This window comes from Sus scrofa, chromosome 6, assembly GCF_054392235.1.
Source record: "Sus scrofa isolate SSC_HxYL_T2T_F1_AM1 chromosome 6, Sscrofa_HxYL_maternal_Yorkshire_Landrace_v2.0, whole genome shotgun sequence".
In the NCBI taxonomy this organism is placed as follows: domain Eukaryota; kingdom Metazoa; phylum Chordata; class Mammalia; order Artiodactyla; family Suidae; genus Sus; species Sus scrofa.
In genome coordinates, this window is record NC_139388.1 from 24359416 (window position 1) to 24381071 (window position 21656).

General features: G+C 36.7%; 1 protein-coding gene and 1 long non-coding RNA gene across 27 annotated transcripts in view; one reads left to right on the top strand and one right to left on the bottom strand.

The window, feature by feature from the left end:
• Nucleotides 1-21656, top strand: part of LOC146402255 (uncharacterized) — a 912822-nt gene that overhangs the window by 849098 nt on the left and 42068 nt on the right. The gene's annotated exons all lie outside the window — the stretch shown is intronic.
• CDH8 (cadherin 8) overlaps nt 1-21656 on the bottom strand; it is a 1221794-nt gene that overhangs the window by 50685 nt on the left and 1149453 nt on the right. For all 25 annotated transcript variants that reach the window (XR_014805726.1, XR_014805728.1, XR_014805725.1 and 22 more), the window contains 2 exons: nt 17455-17576; nt 4896-5013 (listed from right to left, as the gene is read on the bottom strand). Coding sequence is in view for 22 of the 25 variants with exons in the window: in XM_084959944.1 (XP_084816070.1) it covers nt 4896-5013; nt 17455-17576 (240 nt within the window). In the remaining 3 variants the exon portion in view is untranslated. The remainder of the gene's footprint in view (nt 1-4895; nt 5014-17454; nt 17577-21656) is intronic.

Below are 21656 nucleotides of genomic sequence, written 5' to 3' on the forward strand. Positions count from 1 at the left end.
GGCCTTTCTGGTCCAGTTCAGCCTGGATGGAACAGAGCTGGCTTAAGGTGGAGGAGAGAGAGATTCTGTTTACCTGGAAACCTACATCCTGAATACAAGAGAGGTGTGTGTGAGGATTCAGCTGGAGAGAAGCTGGAGGACAGAGGATCCGCTCTGGCTGTCTTGGAATGAGGGAAATCCACTTTCACGTTTAAGCAGTACGCTTTATTTGTGTGACAAGAAGAGTCTGAATTAAGTTGGCATTATTCAGAAGAACAAAGGAGGACGGTCTTTAAGGGTCCAACTTATACAAAATGATTCCCACAGACTACAGGTGTTGGGAAGTTGTGGATGATTTAAGATAACTTTGGAATGAAAAGTCATCTTAAGTTAGAAATTGGGCTTAGCCATTGTGTGGAGAAAGCTGAATTTCATGTTGGCAAAGGAGAAAAAATAAAGCCGAAAAGCCTGTATAGTTAAAACCAGATCCAGGAATCCCCGTTATTTTTGTGGCTGGTAAATGTTTTCATTCTTTCCTCACCTTCTCATCTTCCTACTTTTTTTTTTTCCTTTTATGTTTCTATGATAATACCCTACAGACTACAGTACATTGCAATACATATTAATGAGGATCACAGTTTCCACAATGCGACCACTTTCAGAACTACCGGACATTATTCAAAATTCAAAGAGATATGGTTGAGAATGATAAGCCAGAAGAGATGGAATACAGCATGGAAATTTAGAAATTAATAGATTCACATAAATAAGATCTTGTCCCATTTAATGATGAGTATTTTTCTACATGCCGGAACTGTCTAAGCCCTCAGCTACTCATTCCCATTACAGTACACTTGTGGGGTGGATATAGTGTAATCCTCATCAGTATTACAGATGAGGAAACTGAGGTTAAAATAATAGCTTGCCTGTCGTCAGTGTTCTCACGAGGGACGTTCTAGAGACAGGAAACACGTAGTGATTGAGGTTGGCCCTTGAGTTAAGATGGAAACCCCACAAAATAAAACATGAATTATATTCTAAACAGGCAACCATATAACGGTCATTGAGATAACCCCAGGCACACTTATTTCACCACTCTCGTCAGCGTCTACATTATCCAAATTAATTGCCACGATCATGCCGGCAGAGTGCAGTTCTCATCAATAGAATTTTGGCTTAAAAAGAATCATAAAGAAGAGGAAAGTGTCTTAGGGTCGTCTGGTTCCTTTGCTGTCTTTCCCTTAGGACTCTGCAAGCTGTAACTGAGGCCAAGTCTATGTCTGTCCTTCCCACAGGCCCTCATTAGGGAACAGAGTTTTATATTTATTCTCATTTCTTTATACACATGATTCAAGTATTTTAATATAAAACATGAAGACTTCCATTTTTCCAACCTGCTTTCTAGAAATTTCAATCAAATCTTTTAACTACAGTGTGCAGGATAGAGAAGATCAAGTTTCTGCAGACCTCAAATTTTCCGCATGCAAGATATTTCTGTATCTGAAAAAGATCCATATTATCTCCCCTGACTTGTTATATTTAATTGTGGAATATCCTCCATTTTTCATGACTAGAATGGAAGCCAGTACTGAGAGGTGGCCGATTCCTCTTGTTTATAAGTTCACCCCCTTGGAAGAGGAAGAAACTCATGTCTGGGCGGCATAATTAGGCAGAATCAAAGTGCTGTGGTTGTGTGGGGTGTGCATGGGATATGAGTGACTCGTCACATTTTGGGCCTTTGTTTTCCCCTTTTGCTGTATTAAAGGTTGTTTCCTATTATGACAGAAATAGAATTCTCCTATATTCAGAGAGAAAATTATTTGTGAAATCATTCAACTGTGTAGGAGACAAGAGACAGTTAATTTCTATCTCATTTTGTTTTTTGATTATGAATTAGTCAGCTGAAAATTGCAGAAGGACCAATCCATATGAGAAAGGAGAATGATCACAGCAACTTCAAGTTAAAAGACATGCTGCCAGTTTCTTAGAAAATGCCAAACACTGAAAACATTTCCCTTGAAGACCTAATTAAAAGAGGGATCATCGACCCATCAATTATGGATTTGAATATATTGGCTCTCTCAAAAGCATAACCTTTATCTGTTGGGCTGAAACTTGTATATGACTTGTACATCATGTTCTCAGTGGAGAAACATCAGCTATTGACCATTTTAAGGTCCATGTGAAGAAGAAAAAATAATTCTGAATATGAGTTTGCCATTTGCTTCACTCCATAAAACATAAAATTTCCCATAGTTTTAAAATAACGTCTAACATTGAAATGTGTGTGTGTGTGTGTGTGTGTGTGTGTGTGTGTGTGTGTGTGTGTGTTCTCATTAGCAAAGAATGGGGGAGTTTCTGTGTAGCTCAGTGGCTTAAGGACCTGTCATTGTCACTGTAGTGGCTTAGGTCACTGCTGTGACATGGGTTGGACCCTTGGTCTGGGAACTTCTGTATGCCATGGTGCAGCCAAAAAAACAAACCAAAAAACGCAAAACAAGTAATGAGTAACAGGCTCATAAGACATCTTTTTATCCACCTTCTTATCCATATATCTCCAATATTTTAAATCTGACAACTTCTTTCCATTACTTTAATTGATTCTAAATGTTAAGAGGAGACTTTTTTTCTTTTCTTTTTTTTAATCTTCATGAGTACTATCCAGGTGCCAACAAAAGTAGTGCTCTATGAAACAAAACTCATGAATTTTTGATCTAGAAAAAGGGAGATAGAGTATAAACTTGCCATATCTATTCCAAAGACCTATGGGCTCATGATTTATTCTGTGGAGATGTTGAATATTTCTATCCTAAATCCAAAATCACAGAGAACATATGTCCTCGTTTATAGAAGACAGTCTCTGGTTTATGGTTTTTCTAGGCATAAATACAAACATTCAGAGCAACCCCTTGCACTTTAAAAAATATCCCAGTTGGAACAATAAATTATATGATTATCCTTTGCAAAATAAATCAACACATATAATTTTACATAAACCATTGTGGCACAGAGAGTGCATTTTCTGTCTGAGGTCATTTTGTGATACCTAGCATCTTTTTTTTTTCTCAGTTATTTCTCACACACATGCATGCACACACATATACACACCTGTGAGGTAAGTCAAAATTTCACTTCTATTTTCTAGTTTCAAGATGAAACAGATAATCCAAATGCCTTTAAATATTCTATTACAGGGTTTGTCAAAATGTGTGATGGGGCAAAAGGAGGTTTTCTAAGTGTACAAACTTTTACTTTGTACCGATTCTAAAAATTAGAGAAAATACTTGAAATACATTCACTATAGGGCTAAAATCTCCTCTTTAAAAGGTTTAGGGCATAACTGCACTTTCGTAGGCACCCAGTAACCACCTCTCATTCATCCAGCACATGTTTATGCAGTGACTTTCCTGGGTCATACCTAAAACAGGCATACATAAAACTGCAGAGTTCACCAAGGAGCTCAAAACCATCAGAATGGGAAAACATGTCTTCACAGAGACTTTTTCTTAATGTAGGACAATTAATATTTAAAAATAATGACTGACACTGCCTTAGCTCACAATCAAAGTAAACATAAGCCACCCTTCTGTACAGAAATTCAACTCAGTTTGGGATATCTGAGGATGCTATCATCTTAGGCAGAGTCACTTCCACAAAAAACAAATCTTGGCAGTGTTAGCCAAAAAACAAAAGACAATGCATTTGGATTAGAGCTCCTAATTAGGGGAAGCTAACATATAACTCCATTGTAGAGAAGAAAGATCAAGATTTTTGTCTCCTTAATATTTATAATGGTGGAAGCCAGCTATATGAGTAATATCTCTATAACAGCTTTCTCATTTCCTTTTCTGTGATGCATTCACATTTATCAAAGCATCCCTAAAGAACTAAGCAGCATTATGTTGAAAGGTAAGGCCACGATATATTTAACAAGAACTGTAAAATGTTATTTCACTTCATAAAGGAGGTTTTATCAAAATTCACTACCTCCTTGAAACAGAACAGAGCAAATGATCCAAATGTCATGAACCAAATTTTACTCTTCTAATTGACTATATCTTTTACTTAGACTCTACATAAATCTAAACAAATGCCTATAGTAAAGCCATAAGACAGCCCCAGACAATGCATCTATTTGGCAATACAATCATTCTAAAACAGCTGAAACTAAGACTTAAATACATCTGAGCCAAAATAAACAGCTAAAATCCTTGCTAAATATATAGCAGCTTAGAAAAGAAAAATGTACAGATGAGATAGACTTTTTAAAAATGATCTATGACCTTCATATGTAATAGACAATAGTTAAGGGAAATGGTTAATCCAAGCTTGGCTCTCAAGAAATAATGAAATAGATTAAATGTTCTCTATGAGTAAAAGACTTAACAATAAAATAAGTTCATATTAGCTGCCAAATAGTACTGATAAGGAGTGTCCTTCAAGAAGGATTTTCTGATCTAATTGCTATTGTCAAAGTTGGTGCAGGCTTAAAACAAATACCTCTAATGTGTACCCACAAACCAGGCAAAATTAGAATAGGCTTTCCCTAAAGACTTGGTAAACATTCAATTAAAACTTAACAACTGCTAAGTATAAGCCAGCTCCTCCTCTATCAGATATCTTGGTATCTTGAAATTAGTGGAACTTTCACAGGTTACTGTTCGTTTTTTTAAAGTAAGGTGATTGAGGTTTTCCCTGGGATAAAATTAACTCGCACATTCACAATTTCCTTATCTAATGTTTCAATATTGGAAAGAGGAAGTGATATCATTGCTATGCCATTAGGCTGATAAGCTAAGTTTCAACTACTCGTGGATGAAAAAAATTATTGTACTGATATTTTTAGTCAAATTATGAAATCACATCCTATTTTCCAACTTATATTCTACCCTGTTTCACAATGCTAATATATTTACCTTCATTTTTCTTGATGGTAAAATTCGGGTTGTTGACCATTTCTGGAAGAAGACTGTATAAGAAATAATGTCCATTTTTGGGATCATCTTTGTCCATGGCACTCACTGTTTGAATGACCTGTAACATAAAACTTGACGTCAGCATTTCTGATGACATCAGAGGGCTCACACTGCCTTTAAAATCTGAGTGACATTCTTTTAGTGGAGTGATACTTTGGTTCAAGGAATCCCTTTCAGTTTTCTAGACTGTTTTGGATGGTTTGCACCAAGAAAAGAAGAAACATTCATCATTTTAAAACCTAGCTTTGATCAGTGGGTTAAAATTAAGGTCATTACATTTGTGTTCATTCGGTGTCAGTGGCTTGAAAGAGCAAGTTTAAGGGCATTTGGAAATTCCACTGGGAAATTACAGGTTTCTGTCCTCTTTGAGTATGTACAGGTTTCTAGAATGAAATCTAGAATCATTACAGTGATTCTAGTCTGGCTCCTGGGAGGATCTGGAAAGTAGAGGACTTAAATCTCATATCTCACAACTTCTCTTTCACTATACTCGTTAGGTCACATGTGTCTGCCGGATAGAATGTTTCTCAGCACAAACATCACTGCCACAAAACTTTGTGAAGAGTTGCCTCTGTTCTCTCCCAATAATGAATACTGGTTTTAAAGCTCATGGATGACACATGCAGACAATGCTTTGGAGTGTATTCTGAGATGAATAAATTATAGGGATTAGAAGAATGACCACTGTGCAGAGGACTGTTTGGATAGATACACATACTTGGAATTGGTGCCAGTTGAATGTGCTTATTTCATTTGCAAAGCTGCATTACCTTACTGCTGAGTTGTTCCTTGGGATGTCAGAGAATTAGCTTAATCACTCCTATGTATAATTTTGTGATATGAATCACTTCAGTATGAAACACGGGGCAACAGCTAACGTAGTAAAACGTATAGCTTATACCACTACTGTAAATAGCTACAACATAATTACTACCCCAAAAAAGTGCCTATGAAGCATGACAGTCAAGGAGATATCAGATTTACCATGAAAGAGTAATAGGAAAATGCTCTCAGGTTTGTGAAATTTATAATTATGATGCCTACTATGTTATGTCTCTTTGAACAATTATGTCCCATTCCACTTTGCCAGTATGGTTAAAGAGAAAAAAAAAAATGGATCACTTCTTGAGAAAGGGACATCATTGCCTTGCAACTTATCACCTAAACAAGATGAGAACCGCAATTTAAGAACATTTTCAGTAGCTGTGGAGTTTTGCATTGTATTACACACAGGCTCTATGATATGTAATGCATCAAGGTTATTTTAGGCATAAATGAAACCACTTCTCTCATTTGGTTTCTCCATTTTTAAAATGGAAAATAGTCTTACTTTGTCAGTGCTTTACTGTCGTTAAGGACCTTGCAAAATGTCTTATAATTGTTCTTAGCTCGGGTAACCACATAACACAAAATAGCACAAAATATAACTCATGGTTAAGGCAGTGAGATAGCCATTAAGGTGATGGACTCTGAAACAAAGCTGCCTGGATAGAAGTCATAGGCTCATCCTTTATTCCTCACACAACACGGAGGGACTTACTTCACTCTTTCTAAAACTCAGTCTTCTTGTATTCCTACACTTCAAATAAAAAAGAGTACTTTTGGAGTTCCCATGGTGGCTCAAGGGTAACAAACCTGACTAGTATCAATGAGGATGTGGGTTTGATCCCTGGCCTCACTAAATGGGTTAAGGATCTGGCATTGCCCATGAGCTGTAGTGTAGGTTGCAGATGCGGCTCGGATCTGGCATTGCTGTGGCAGTGGTCTATGCCGGCAGCCACAGCTCTGATTCGACCCCTAGGAACTTCCCTATGCCATGGCTGCGGCCCTAAAAAGCAAAAATGAATAAATAAATAAATAAAATATTTTTCTTATAGGGTCATTTAAATTAGTAATGTGAATTCCCATGAATCTCTTAATGTAGTGTCCGGCTCCTAGTAAATGTTCAATGAATGTTAGTCATCATTGTTATTATTTAGTTACTATTTTTTTTTTTGTTAAGGTCACTACCATTTATTCATGACATAGCACCTTGATAGGCATAACTTTGATGTTACACAGAGCCTCACCTCCATCAGATTAGGTGGAAAAGCAATTTGATCTAAACAATTAGCATATTTGCCTTGACATTTAAGTGCAGAGAGGTGCTCTAGGCTTCCAGTTTTATAAAAATGAAAAAATTAAAGCACAAGGGAAAAAGCCCTGAAACACAGATTTTTTTTTTTTATGGACAACCTACAGGTTTAAATATTTAATGGAACCATTTGACAAGAGCCTTCTTTTAGGCCGTTATGGAGAACGGGGGTGGGTGGGGAGTTTTACTTGTAAGCACAGTATCATCCTCTCCTCCCTTTACCCAATTTTGTTGCAAAAAGACTTCTATTCCCAAGTGCACCTGCTAAAGAAGTAATTCCTGAAATATACGAGTCACGTGTGAAGAAGAAGAGCAAATGAAGAGAGGATTTCTTGATATTCTGGGGTGGAAATCATTCATAAGTAAATGCATTCTTAAGGTGTATTTAATGAGTGGAACTCCTCTAAGCAACACCATCCCTAACCTTTCTAAGTAATCTGCATGAAAATGATTCACAAATGCTGGCGACTACATCTACATGTTAAATTAAGCTATCACAGCCAAAACAAAAGAGGCCATAATTTCGCTTACCTGAAGTAAAGAAGCATAATTACCTGTCATATCACATCACAGAAGTTTGGTCTAAATGTTACACCCGCAATGAATATTTTTTCCACCATTTCTTTACGCCAGCAACTCTGTTAGACATGCAACTTCTTGGGCTTGCTGAACCAAAAAGTCTTGGTATGGAGCCTAGAAATCTGCATTTTAAACAGTCTTCTAGATGATTCTGATGCATGCATAAGTCTGAGATCCACTCTTTTGAGCCAGGGCAGAACTTTGGTGTCCCTGAGTCCCTCATTATTATTGATTAGAAGACTTTGTATTGTCCAGTGTACATCACACTCAGGGCATGATATGTTGGGAAAAAAAGTGATGAAATAGTGAATCTTTAACTTCCAGATATCCTGCTAACTGGTTATGGTTTAAACTATTTTTGACACTTTGTTTTATTTTAATGCAGATGGCCACTCTCTGGTCATTTTATCTTAAAGTAGATGCCTAGTAGATCACTTGAAGGACTTTATGCTATTAAAATGCATTAAGTTCCCCATCTTAAAAAGGCTGCAGTTTTCATTGATGTAATAACATCTGAACATACTTGGCTTTAAACAATAGAAGAAAAAGAATAGACTTATTCAATGAAGTGCACCTGCACACAAGCAGATTTTATAGGTACGCTGAATTGATGGCAAATGAAACCTGCACACACTGTTCCATCTTGAGCTACATCAGTTAATTTTTAAGTAAGTAAACAACTATTTCATGAAAAGGATGTAAAAATTTCTGGAGAGGGCACACATTTTTAGTAGTACATATATGATGTTTAAAGATTTTCCTTTCTAACAATGAAGTTAGGATGAAATTGAAAAATCTAATGTCTGATAATTTACTGTGGATTAATATTAAGGGAAGCTAAAAGCTAATATATCTCTACCAGAAAAACAAATCATACCTGGGATGTGAGCATAAGGAAATGGATTTAAGGGTCATGCTTGGATTTCTGAGGGAGCACTCTAATTTATTTCTTGAAAGTACTGCTTTGAAATCAAATGACCTTCCTAAGGCATAAAACTGAAAAAAAAAATTGAGAATTGTGGGTCATATAATTCTGACTCTTTTTAAAAAACTATTCTTTGTTTATCAATAACATTAATCCTAAGTTACATTGTTTTTATTAATATAGTTTATTAAACTTTATTTTAGACTTTTATTCTAACTCATCAATATTTAATAGCAGTAGAGTTTCACTGTCATTAACTTTTTAAAAGGCAAGCAGCCAGCAAACACATTCTGATTATCTGATCTGTTAACAACCTTAAAACTCTCATGGAATCTATTATGGTATCCCCTATGAGTTCCTGTAGATATTATTATTGATTTGTTCTTAGGTGATGAGTTGTTTGATTTTTCCCCCCCTCACTGCTATATAAAAGGGTCTGGCATGTGCTCACTATTTAATAGGTACTGTCTAAATGAGTAAATGAATGGATGAATAAATAAGTCATGTCAGGCATGTTTTAGCATCATCACTAATTCTTACATAACCTTGAAAGGTAGGCATGAAGAGACTTCTCAGAACTCCAGTGAGTCAAAGACATTTTATATGTAACATCTGACCCCAGATACTTTGGATAACAACCCCCCTGCATCTTCCTGCCCCATTGTGTCACGTTGCCTCAAAATCTTGTTGACTTTCCTCCCTTGGGCACATGTCCTTTGGATAACTTGGGGCTTAGACCGCCAACGATTTGGAGAGTGCATAGGAATGACATATCCACTCAGCTGTCTGCTTGATGGGTGTTAAGACTTCCTTCTGATTCTGAGGGCGGTGGGGAGAGAGTGATTGAGGAGATGTCAAAGGGACTACAGAAAGGACAGCATGCTCTGTGGTTTTCTAGTCATGATTTTGCCTATTATTGCTAGTTTATTTTCGGTTACCAATGTTAAGGTTCCTGAAATACCAGCTTCTATTTTTTTAGAGCAGCGGTTTTTCATTTGAGGAAGGAAAGGAGGATCGGTGAGTGAAATGGTATGAAATCATTTATATATGCACCTATAGAAGAAGAATGTCCATAGCCTTTACTGGATGATCAGTGGTGTCCGTAACTGAAGGGAACCCCCAAATAGGCTAAGAACAAGTCCCTGAAAGAGTGGTCTTTGAAAATTAAATTATGCCTCCAAGAGAAATCAAGTTATACTGATGATTAATTGAAAACGAGGAAATCCAGGAATTTTAGAAATTATATCAAAACCCACACAATGCCCGAATTTTCCTCGATCGTTTTAAAACTGTTATAATATAGTTCAAAATAAACACTTCATTTCTATTAAACGGATAGTTCCTGGATACTTTTTAATAAATGGCACGGCAATCCAGTTTCTACCAATATTTTTCTTTTCCTCCCCAAAGGGTTTTTCCCTGTCACATTTCTTTTTATGGATATATCCTTGTCTTTAAAAATATTAGGTGGCTATCCAGAGCCTGACCTATAGAAAATATAACAAGATAATGTAGATCAGATTGTATACGCTTCTTTTAAACGTTATGTGGCGCCCGCAGGCCTCTGGGTAGACATTTGGGGCTGTGCCTTCATTAACCCATCTCAGAACTCGGTTTCATTCTTTTTCACTCCTTTTTCCTTTACTGAAACTAAGTTGAGGTAAAATTATACAAAGCCAGGACTTTTGAAGGATGTATTTATACAAAGTTTGAATTTTCCACTTTTTCTCCTGTTTCTTTTGCCGAACTTTGCATATTTCACGCATATGTTGTGCACCTCTGAAATGATCAATACTTTAATTAATGCATCACTTGTTCCGCTTTGAAAACCTCATTAGTCAGGTGAAATCCACAGTTTTCAACATAATTGAGAAGTCTCAACTTCCTTTTTAATCTTATCTCCTCTCCGTTTTTTCCACTACAAGACTTCACAGGAATATTTCCTGATGTCTTGTTAACATCACAAACATTACTTCCTAGGATGAAAATGCACCCTACTGTTTGCTCTTCTGGAACAAGATTTTTCCAGCTGGGTTTCATTTACCACCAGTTGAATAGTTTTGTTTGAAGGAAATTCTAAAGATTTTATAATCAACTACGTTTGGAAAATGCCAAAGGCCATTTGGTTCTAGCCTGTTGGGGGTTCATATGTATTTATAAGTGCAAGAGGATCTTACCGTTAAACAAAATCTACAGAAGATAATGTTTAACTATGTTTAATTTAGTAGTTCCCAACTTTATTTGGTAAAACGTGTGTGCGTGCGCGCACGCACACACACACACACACACACACACACCACACCACACACCATACGTCATACCATATACTTATGTGCTATATCCTAAAAGTGTTTCTCAGGTACTTACTTTAAGAAATGCTATCCTGTTGCTGCACAGTGGGAAAATTAAAAAAAAAAAAAAAAAAAAGAAAGAAAGAAATGCTATCCTGAGAACAAACTTGTGGTTGCCAAGAGGGAAGGGCTTGGGGGAAGGATGGAGTGGGAGGCTCAAGTTAGTAGATGTAAGTTATGAAACATGGAGGGATAACTAACCACCTAGATCCTACTATATAACACAGAGAACTATACTCAATGTCCTATGATAAACGATTATGGAAAAGAATATTAAAAAAGGGTGTATACATATATATGTATGTATAAAACAAAATCACTTTGCTGTGCAGCAGAAGTTAACACATCATAAATCGTCAATGCTTCAATTAAAAAAAAAAAGAAAAACAAAGGCTATCCTCCAAAACCCCGTATGAATCTTAAAATCCTGGAGATTTCTTCAGTCTCCTTTGAAAGTGTTGTATCTACATAGCTAGCTGATTATTGCACTAATTCCATTTGCATCTCTGTTCTACCAATAATATATCAGCTCCTCTTCGTTCCATATCTTACCCAATTTATGTTGCTAACTCAGAGCCTATAACTAAAACCTCCTAATATCTGGTGTCAGTTTTACTTTTTTCAGAGGCATGCTTATCACCATGGCTCCCGTGAACAAGTAAAATCCAGCACACACTGTGCACCATACTTCCATCCTAAATCCTTGTTTACTAACTTGTAGGTTGAAAACAAAATGAAAAGAGTGGGTCAGTACCAGCCCAATATTTGTAAACAGTCCTTTACACCATTTTCTCTGTGGATTATCAATCATATTTAGGTGAGGGGCCGGAATAAAGCATAGGATGTTGGAATCACATAAGAAGTTCAGCCAAAGCATGTAGAGGCTGCAAACTTGACTTAGCAAGATTTAGATCATACATATTCCTGTAAGTTCATTCTAGTGTATTTGAAAAAAAAGTATTAGCCCACAAATTCATATGGGAAGGAATGAGGTAAAAGCCCTTCATTCACCCTTGACAAAGAAAACATTTGTAAATTATCAGAGGAAGAGTTATTCCAATACGGGGGAATAGGTTGTCCTCTTTTATACTGATTTGTTAAGCGATTATTTATAGTGTTTTGCCCCAAATCAAAGCTCATAAATATATAACAACACCAACAACAATAAAAACAGCAATACAATACTAGTAATAAAGTATATTTTGTTTTTCAAACTATGAGACCCGTTAAAACATATACTACTACTAATTATTTCTTTAGTCCTTGATATTGAGCTAGAAATTTCTAAAATATGAGAATTTAAACTAACAGAAGTTAAGGCCCAAGGTCACAAAACTAGTAAATGTCAGAGCTGTGACTCATTTAGATTGTGCTAGTTTCAAACCTTTCACTGTATTTTTTCACTTTTTCCCTTTTTTTTTGCTTTTCCTCCTACGTCAAAATCGCGCTCTAAAAGTTATGCTTCTATGAAGGACCCTCTTGAAATACATTTTGGTACGCATGACTTCTTCAATAGTGTTTTAATGCATTCCACTAATTGACATCCCCTTCCTCCACCCAAAGTAAAATGAAAATCTTATTTTATGCATTTCGTTGAGGCCATCAATTTCATCTGTTCTAAAATCAATCCTGTCTCCCTTTTGTGTATGCAGATAGATGCTGAAAGATGCCCTCTGGCAGGAAAGTTAAAATTAAATCTCCTATATTTATTGTTTCATAAGTGTTATAAAATGCCATAATTTCATTTCATTGTTTCACATTTATTAGAAAAAGACTAACAGAAACTAAAAAATACATAAATAAAGTACTAAACTTGTTCATTACTAGTGTTAATCCAGGGATCATTATTTTTACTTTTCTTACTAAGCTTTATTTCTTTTCCCTTAAGTTTTCATGGAATGCTTTTGAATAGAGTGTGTTATTGGTCACAAGGTTGATTTTTTTCTCTTTTGAAAAGTACTCACTCTTGATGAGCATCTTGTTCTCATTAATATTTTTTGAAAAAGTGTGTTACAGGGGCCATGGAATTTCAAAGTCTGCTCTTTGGGAGGCATTGTGAAATTCTAGAAAGCACAGGGACTTACGGACATGCAAGAATAGACTTGGACATTGTAAATCAACTATACTTCAGTAAAAGTTTAAAAAATAAAAAACATTAGACACTGAGGCCCATCTTCCCCACTTTTCATGGCTTTAGGTGAGACCCATACTCTTTTGTCAGCTTCAGTTCCCAGATCTGTAAATGTCGTGGCAACACAAGATTCCCAGAGCAGTGATGTTGATTACATGTCAGATGCCTGCATACATTACTTCATTCATGTAAGCATGCAGCCTCCCCAGTCGCCTCTCTCCATCTTCACTGTCAGCACTTTAGGCCAGGCTACCATTATCTTTTCAGATTACAGCCTTCTAAATGCTCTTCCTGCCTAATTGCATGTGCGCTCATCTCTCTCTGTGTATGTGTGTAGATTTTATGCAAACATAAAACTCTTTTTGTCCAATTTCATTTTTGCTTATTACACCCTTATTATACTTGCTTATTCTTAGCCACAGAACATCTTCAGTTTTTCAAGCAACCAAGGTTTTTCTCCCTTTGGGGTCTTAGCACAAGCTTATCCTGTTGGCTAGAAGCCTCTTGTTTCTACTTCTTGTAGACTAACCCTTTCTCATTTTTTTGTTTCAACTTAAATGATATCCATTTACAAAGTGACTTTCTTTGATGACACTTTATAAAGTAGATCTCTGCTTTTTTTTCTTTGTTCTTCTGTCTAGCTGTGTTGTCTTCTTCAGCCATTTTCAGATTTTAAATTATACTACTGATTTCATTCTAAGTTTTATTATTCCTCTTCCTCATTCAGTTCCATTGAAGGGAACGCTTTGTTGTTGTTGTTGTTGTTCTTTTCATATTGTTTCCCCGGGTCATATTACAATTCTTAGCATCTTGTAGATGCACAATAAATATTGTTCAAGACATAAATGAATGACTTTTCATTTAAAGAGGTTCACTTGCACACTGTGTGTCTGTGAATAAAACAAGTGTTTCCATGGTAATATTTGAGAAGCTAATTGTTGAAATATTTGTCACTGCTGAATGAAATAAACTAGGACCATGATTCTCAAATTTTGTGAATATCTATTACATGCCAAGAATTTGGCTAGATACATACCTATAAATATAGGCTATTATCTCCTTTTTTGACCTGTGATACTCCCATGATAAGTAAACTTTATATTACTGCATTATTGGTCATTGAGAGAAGGGATTAAAAGAGATGAACCAAAGTATGTTTTTAACTCACACATAATTAACTTGATGCTAAAGAGCTTCTCTAGATGATGATGAAGCTTAAATTATACTCCACTAGATTTATTTATAGTAACAGGAAGCTCTTCCCTGAAGGAAAAAGAGCTGAACCAGTCTATTGCCTAACTAATTCTCAAACAATAAATATTCTCTGAGACTAAACAAGAGACCTTGACTCAGACTTATAAACAATATTTTTAGTTCAGCCCCTGCAACAATGAACCATCTGGAGCAAATTACCCTAATTCTATATGTATGTGAAACAAGAGGTATGCATCTGAGATAAAATCCTAGAAAGACCGTATTAAGGAGGTAAGATGTAGAACAGAGTATAGAAGGCCTTCTGGCCACCACTGGTCACTGATGTTTCTCTAGTTCTCTTTCATGTTTGGTTTGAGTGTGGCGCCTAAAGAAAAGGAAAGTGTCCTCCTTTCTTTCTTTCTTTTTTTTTTTTTTTTTTTTTTTGATTCTTTAAATGAGTGCAATTCAGTGGGAAAGAGTTAAGCACAGTAGAATTCTCTGTGTTCATGTTGATACTGGTTTTTGTTTTGTGAGATGTTTTAAGAACCTCTTACAGAAGCTCACTCAGTGCAGAAGGTTTTTATGGATTGGGATTTTTTTAATGGCTTGTGCTTCATTGTTGCTAATGACCTCCAGCAGCATCATCTCCCAGGAAGCTGATCCCCTTCGAGTTTAGCCTTAAATCCGTATCTTCCCGGCAAACCATACCCTTCAAAGTCACCTGCAGTCCTTTCTCTGAGGCTGTTATAAAGCAGACATTCATTGTTGAAAAATACTGAGATTACGAATTTAGAGCTAATTCAGTTTTTGCCATTTGTTTTTCATGAATGTGTGATAATGAATATTCTAATTTCAAAGTGAGTCAGCCATTTATGGGGTAATGCGAGACATGATTGAAAGTGTAGCTATGCTGAACTTGTATAAGGAACACTATTTAGTGTGGATAGCAAATATGAATTTTGGAAAATGTTAAATATAAAAATGATATACTGGAGCCATTTAAAGTGACCTAGGAATGATGTAATGAATCAAACATGAGTTCTGATGAGCATAAGGGAGTCAAGAAATTCAGAAGTTATTTGAACAACTGCCTGTGTATCAACCAGTCAGCCAAATGTCCAAAAATTATGCTGAACAAAGATCCGATCTCTCCATGTAAATATAAACTCTAATAAGCATTCCTTTGAGGAGAAGATAGTGCAGTGAACATACACAACACAAACATTTTCCCGCAGAATGAGTCATTCCATGTTGATTTGCAGAAATCATAAAACAAAGAATCGGCTTCTGTTTTTTATTTTGATCTTGCATAAGAAAGGTGATGAAACAATGTATTTTTCTTTCTGAGGATAAAAAATGCTGAAGAATCATTAAAACCTTAGAAACAGTCAAAATCCACAGAGTAAGCCTTCAGATTCCAGGAGGTCCAAAGGCATGCATGTCAATATCACAAGTGAAGCCAATGTGAAATTTTTGAAATATCAATGCCATTGACTCTCTGAACTTGTGTGATAAGTTTTGCATGAACAATGGAGCTTTATTTAAATTCTAAAGCATTTGACAGTTTCTGTATTATCAGAAATGTCTGGCTTATAACTCTGCGATTGGCTGCATTACCCCAGCAACAATCTGATCCCCACAACCTTATCCTTGAAACTGACCTGCATATATTTTGATCAAACTCTCTCCACCAACTCCATTTACTAACTTAGCTAAATGATATTTACTGCCAAGTCTTATAGAGTCCCTCCTCAAAGGATCATAAATAAAAATGCTCAAAAGATAAGACTGATAGAGGGTGGTTTGACATGAAATTAAGCAACATTGAAACTAATGTTAGAATATTATTTTTAAAAAGCTAGCACCTTTTGCATAACATTGCTGAAGGTGAATATTTTGATTAAAATAACATTTACAATGGCTCAGTGTGTAGAATCAATGGATGTTATTAGAATTTTAGCTTCTACTTTGTGTGTGTGCACATGTATGTGTGTCTTCTTTTGGTAGCTGGAAACAATGGGAATCCTTCAGATAGAGTAGTTTAGGGGAAAATGCCCACTGTTTCATAGGAGGGTAACAACTTGATATTTTGGAATAATTACTGCAGGGTATAGAGCCACAGTGCTCTTCCTTTCTTATGTGGAAAAAGTCTGACTCTTGTCAGGTAGACTGCTCAGCAGATAGTAAGTTGAATTCCTAACACCCACATGAGGCACAAGAATAGTTGGATTAACAACTCCAGTGTCATGCTGTCAGCTGCTGTTTATTTAAATTAAAATGTCACCATCCAGAAATAAATTAGGAAGTTGAAAAACGATAAATTTCTTAAACATACAGTACTTTGGCACCTTGTTAAAATAAATCTATTACATTTGTGTTTTTTAGAACTTTACAGAGACTATTTCCATTTTGACATTCAGAGTATAGCAGGTTTTGGTTTTGTTTTTGTTCTTCTTTTTTAACTCCCTCCTACCCACCCCCCACCTCCCTCTTCCCTTCCTTCCTCCCTCTACTCTTCCTCCCTCTTTCCTTCCCTCCCTCCGTCTTTCCTTCCTTGCTTTTTTTCTTCCTCCCGCCCCCCACCCCTTTGTCTCTCTCCGTTGTACTACCTATGCTATAGAAGAAAGGTTTGGAAAAAAAAGTTCCACCAATACACATCAATACACAATTATCAGATGCTTTACCTGCATGTCTAAAATATGTTGTTTATCTTGTACCTATCTAAATATATCTACACTTGGAGAGCTTCAAAAATTCACTTCCTACAAGTGGTCTTCCTGGGGTTACACTATTTTATATGCTATTCCTACATGTGCTATGAAACCAACACGGCTTGCCCATGGGCTTTTATCTCCCTTTCTATCACGTGAAGGTAAACATTTTGGCCCCGTCACTCTAAGACCTCCTCTGTGATTATCCATAGGCAGAGATATTTCAAGATAGATTTTTGGCTCTGGGTTCATGGCACAGCAGGTCGTTCCATTTCAGAGCCAATTTGGCCATAAGTAGGAAGAGAATTAACATCTCCGAAAGAAAAATACTCCTCCTCCATTCCCACTTGGATGTTTCCTGCCTAGGACTTTGCAGATTGTAAATGATGCGAGCGCACACTCTAATGCAGGCTAATCAAATATGAGACAGTTGTATACAAACATATGCAGCATTAACAACATGGAGATATTTACTTGGCCGGGTTTTCCATTTTCACATAAAAATGCCTCATATTCGGATGCGAATTCAGGGGCGTTGTCATTGACATCCAGCACTTTAATAGCAACAGGTACTCGGGATATCTGACTGTGGTTCCCTATGGGAAGGAAAAAATAACATCAGCATTGAAGATAATGCATTTTAACGTGAAACCCAACTTTCTTCTTGAAAGCATGTGTGTCTGTTTTAATGTCCCTTAATTAAGGGATTTCCAACATGGTGATTATGGAACCTGACCATTCAGTAAGGAAAAACAGCAAGGGCTTGGCTAGTTAAAAGAAAGTATAAATACTATTCCGAACACCATTTGCTGCAGCTTAGCTTGATAATGACCATCTCTGAATAAATTAAAAGAGGTTTCCTTCATGAATAAAACTTTATTTTATGGATAAAGCTCATTGTACCAAAGAAAAAATGCTGTATGCAACAAAGATTTACCTCCTTGTTTATCTTGGGTAGAACAGAGCCCATTTTTGCACTATTACTTGTTTGACTGACGATTAAAGATAAACATCAAAAACCATAAAAAGGCCAGGACCAAATCAATTGTTGAGAGGGTATCTTTAACAATGACAAAGGGGATAATCTTAAGGCTAGGGAATCATATCTTTTAATGAATTTTACTTTTTATTAAAAATTGACCTTGGGATCTTTTTGGATAAGATAAGCCCAAGTTCTTTTAATATTGTCATTTTCATAAAGATTTTCATCAGTGTAAACAGATAATAATCTTTTAATCTTTCTAGGTCAATTCCAGTAGCACAGAGCTTAATACGTAATCCTTAATCCATATATATATATATATATATACACACACACACACACACACATACACACACACACACGCACGCACACATACACACACATAAAGATGCATTCACACAAGTCTGGTCCATTAATATATTGCTAACTTGGCCTACAGGATGATTTTTCATCTGTAATAAATGCAATACCTGTTTGACTGCACCATGTAATAATCTTTTGATAGCTTGTAAATTATACAGAATACAGTGAAAATGGCCAATTATTTATTTGTGTTTCTGTAGCACGGAATGTTTATAAGTAGGCCAAGAAGGGGAAAAAAAGATTTTTGGCTTTGAATATCAAGAAACAGACTTGCATTTGATATATCAAACTCTTCTTGTTGATAATTGATTAAATTCAGATGTCTGAAACCTTCAAGTAATGATTTTTTAAAAAATTAAATATAAAAGTATTTTAAAGCTTACACCAAATAATCAGAGTGATGCTACAAATTTATAGTGGGTTAACCTGATTGGCAATGCTACAAGACCTGAATTTAGTTAACTGCCATGGCTATTCTCCAATATTATAATTTGATAAACTACGGATGGATGAGTATTATCCTTTGGAATTCCAACCATCTCAGTAATGGAACATAATCTCATTTCCCAAAAATCACACCAAAGGCCTTAAAAGTCTCACCTAATATCTCCTTTTTCTTTTACTATCCTATGTCTAGTAAATTAATTCATTCTCAGTCAGGACGAGCAGGCGCCTCCCTAATTGCAATGGAAGGGAAAGTCTAAAAAGAGAACAACAGCTGACCTAAGACAAGAAACTTACATTTGACCTTTATCTGCTTGAATCAGGTAGATTAAATCAGTTATAAGGTATCTGAAGTAAGGTATGACTGTATCCTCAAAGATATAAATCTCTTTTCTAGTCTGACCATGAGCTGAATAGCAGCTGCTAAAGCATAAAAGGGAATCTGGTGTTTGGAGGAAACAAACAATGTTTGGAAGCCCCATCTTTGCCTCCTACTGCCTATGTAATTCTGAACATGTTATGTAACCTCATTTTATTCCTGCAGACACTGAAACTCAAGACCTTGAGACCTTCTCTGCAGTTATACCGTATGCTACTTATTTACAGCATTCACTGTTATACTATTATGTGAGAAAAATTAAAAGTGCTCGCATCATATAGAGCACCCAGTCAAGGGTGTCTTAGCCTTTGCCTTTTAGAACTGTAAACCTCAACCCTGTGCATATTGAGTGAACACTACGTAAGTGCAAGATATTCCACAGAGTCATTCAGTCCTCACGAAAGAGCTATAAAGTAGGCAACGTAAGCCCCATAGTATGCATTACTGATGAGGAGACAAACATTCAACGGACTTTATGCCTTTAGCAACATGACGCAATGAATAATTAACCCCAAAATGCCAAAAGGTAATTTTGGCCCTCCAAACTGTGAGCCATTTTCACAGTATAATATTGATGAAGGTTTAAACAAAATACATTTTGTTTATTTGTTCGTAAGTAATGCCATTTCCTCAAGAGTGCTTATAGGCTTGCTATAAATATTTATTTCAGTTGGACCACTATTTGAAGGTTGAGTACAAATATCAAAAATCAAGCTGGGGATAAATATAATGGGTTGTACCAAATTTCCTGAATTAATGTCTTCTTACATAGATGAATTGGATACATTTCTAGGTATTTCTTTTTGATTTACTAGTTTATAGTCTACCTCATTAAAAAAAAAAAAAAGTTAAAAGGAAGTGAACCTAAACTGTATAGCCTGGCCCTGAAAAGTGAGATGCTGGTGGAGGACAACAAGTGGTTACAGTATCTATAACTTAGAGGTTACTTAAAACATTCTGGACAGTTAAGCCCAACTCATGATAATACAACTACTACTCCTTACAATGGCTGAATTCCTTGTTACACTTTATGATTCAGCCCAAGCCACATCTTTTTCAAAAAGCCCTTTTAACACACAATCTACTTTTCTTTCTTCTTTTTTTGGACATATAGGATGAGAGCAGGACAAACTCCACAGACTCAATTCCCAGAAAACTAGGAAAAATTATTAAATAAAGTCTCTAGACAAAGTACAAAAGGCACACAGCAAAAATTAAAAAAAAAAGAAAAAAAAAATGACCCCCTCAACAGAAAAAAAAAAAACCCACATTTATTTAAGAAAATCAACTAAAATTCAGTAAAAGAGTCCATGGTATTTGAACCAAGACCTGCTCACTCCCTCCACCCTCACACCTCAGCAAGATGGGAGGTGTACTCCCAGAAAACAGGGCTACCTCACCCCAAGCTGCTAGTGGAGGGCTCTTGTTCCCCAAAAGAGGCAAGATGTTAGCATTTCTCATCCTGCCCAGATACCTGCTGCTCAGGCTAAGTTCTGGGCAACTGCAGGTGGCAGCTGCCAAGACTCTTCTAATGGAATAGAGAATTTTTTTACTGGGCAAAATGTCACAGAGGACCCTGGGTCCTGGTCACCCTTCCCTGGTCACCCTTGCCATGGCTCCTTAGGGGGACACTTCCTGCTAAGAGAAGTAAGTCAAGAAAACTTGAGGCTACCATCTCCCCCCTCACTTCACAGACACTGAGCTCCTAAAGCAGGGAATCCCTTAGAAAGAAGCTCTGAGCCTCTATTCAGAGGTTTCACCTAGGGGTGGGTGGAGGAAGAAGCCTAAAGCTGAGCACTCTGAATCTCTTAAAAAGGAACCGACTTCATTTGCAAAGAAGTGTGATGTTCAAGCCCAATGTTGGTCTCAGAACAGCGGAGGCTGTTCTGAAAAGACTGAGATTTGGGTAGAGTTATGGGCTAAATGGGAGGCCAGCTAGTTGCTAGAGAGAATCAGGCAGTCTTAGCTGGGAGGAGCCAAGATATTCCTTGGCTGTGGCCACAAAACTCCAGTCTCTGCCCCTATCTTCACAGGTCTGTCTGCTCTCATCCTGTCCTCTGCTCTTCTGTCTCTCATAAGGACACCTGTTACTAGATAAAGGGCCTGACCTGAGTAATCTAGGATGATCTAATGTTAAGATCCTTAACTTAATTAACTATACCAATACCTTTTTTTCCAAGCATCACAGGCACAGGCTCCTGGATTTAGGACCTGAACCTATCTTTTGATGGGGCCACCATTCAACCCACATTTATGATTGAGTAGGATGTTACAACCATCAACCTGGGAGTTCCCTTGTGGCTCAGCAATAACGAATCTGACTAGTATCCATGAGGATGCAGGTTCCATCCCTGGCCTTACTCAGTGGGTTAAGGACTGGTTTTGCTGTGGGCTATGGTGTAGGTTGCAGACGTGACTCAGATCTGTCATTGCTGTGGCTGTGGTGTAGGCCAGGCGCTCCAGCTCGGTTCGACCTCTAGCATGGGAACTTCCATATGCCATATATGT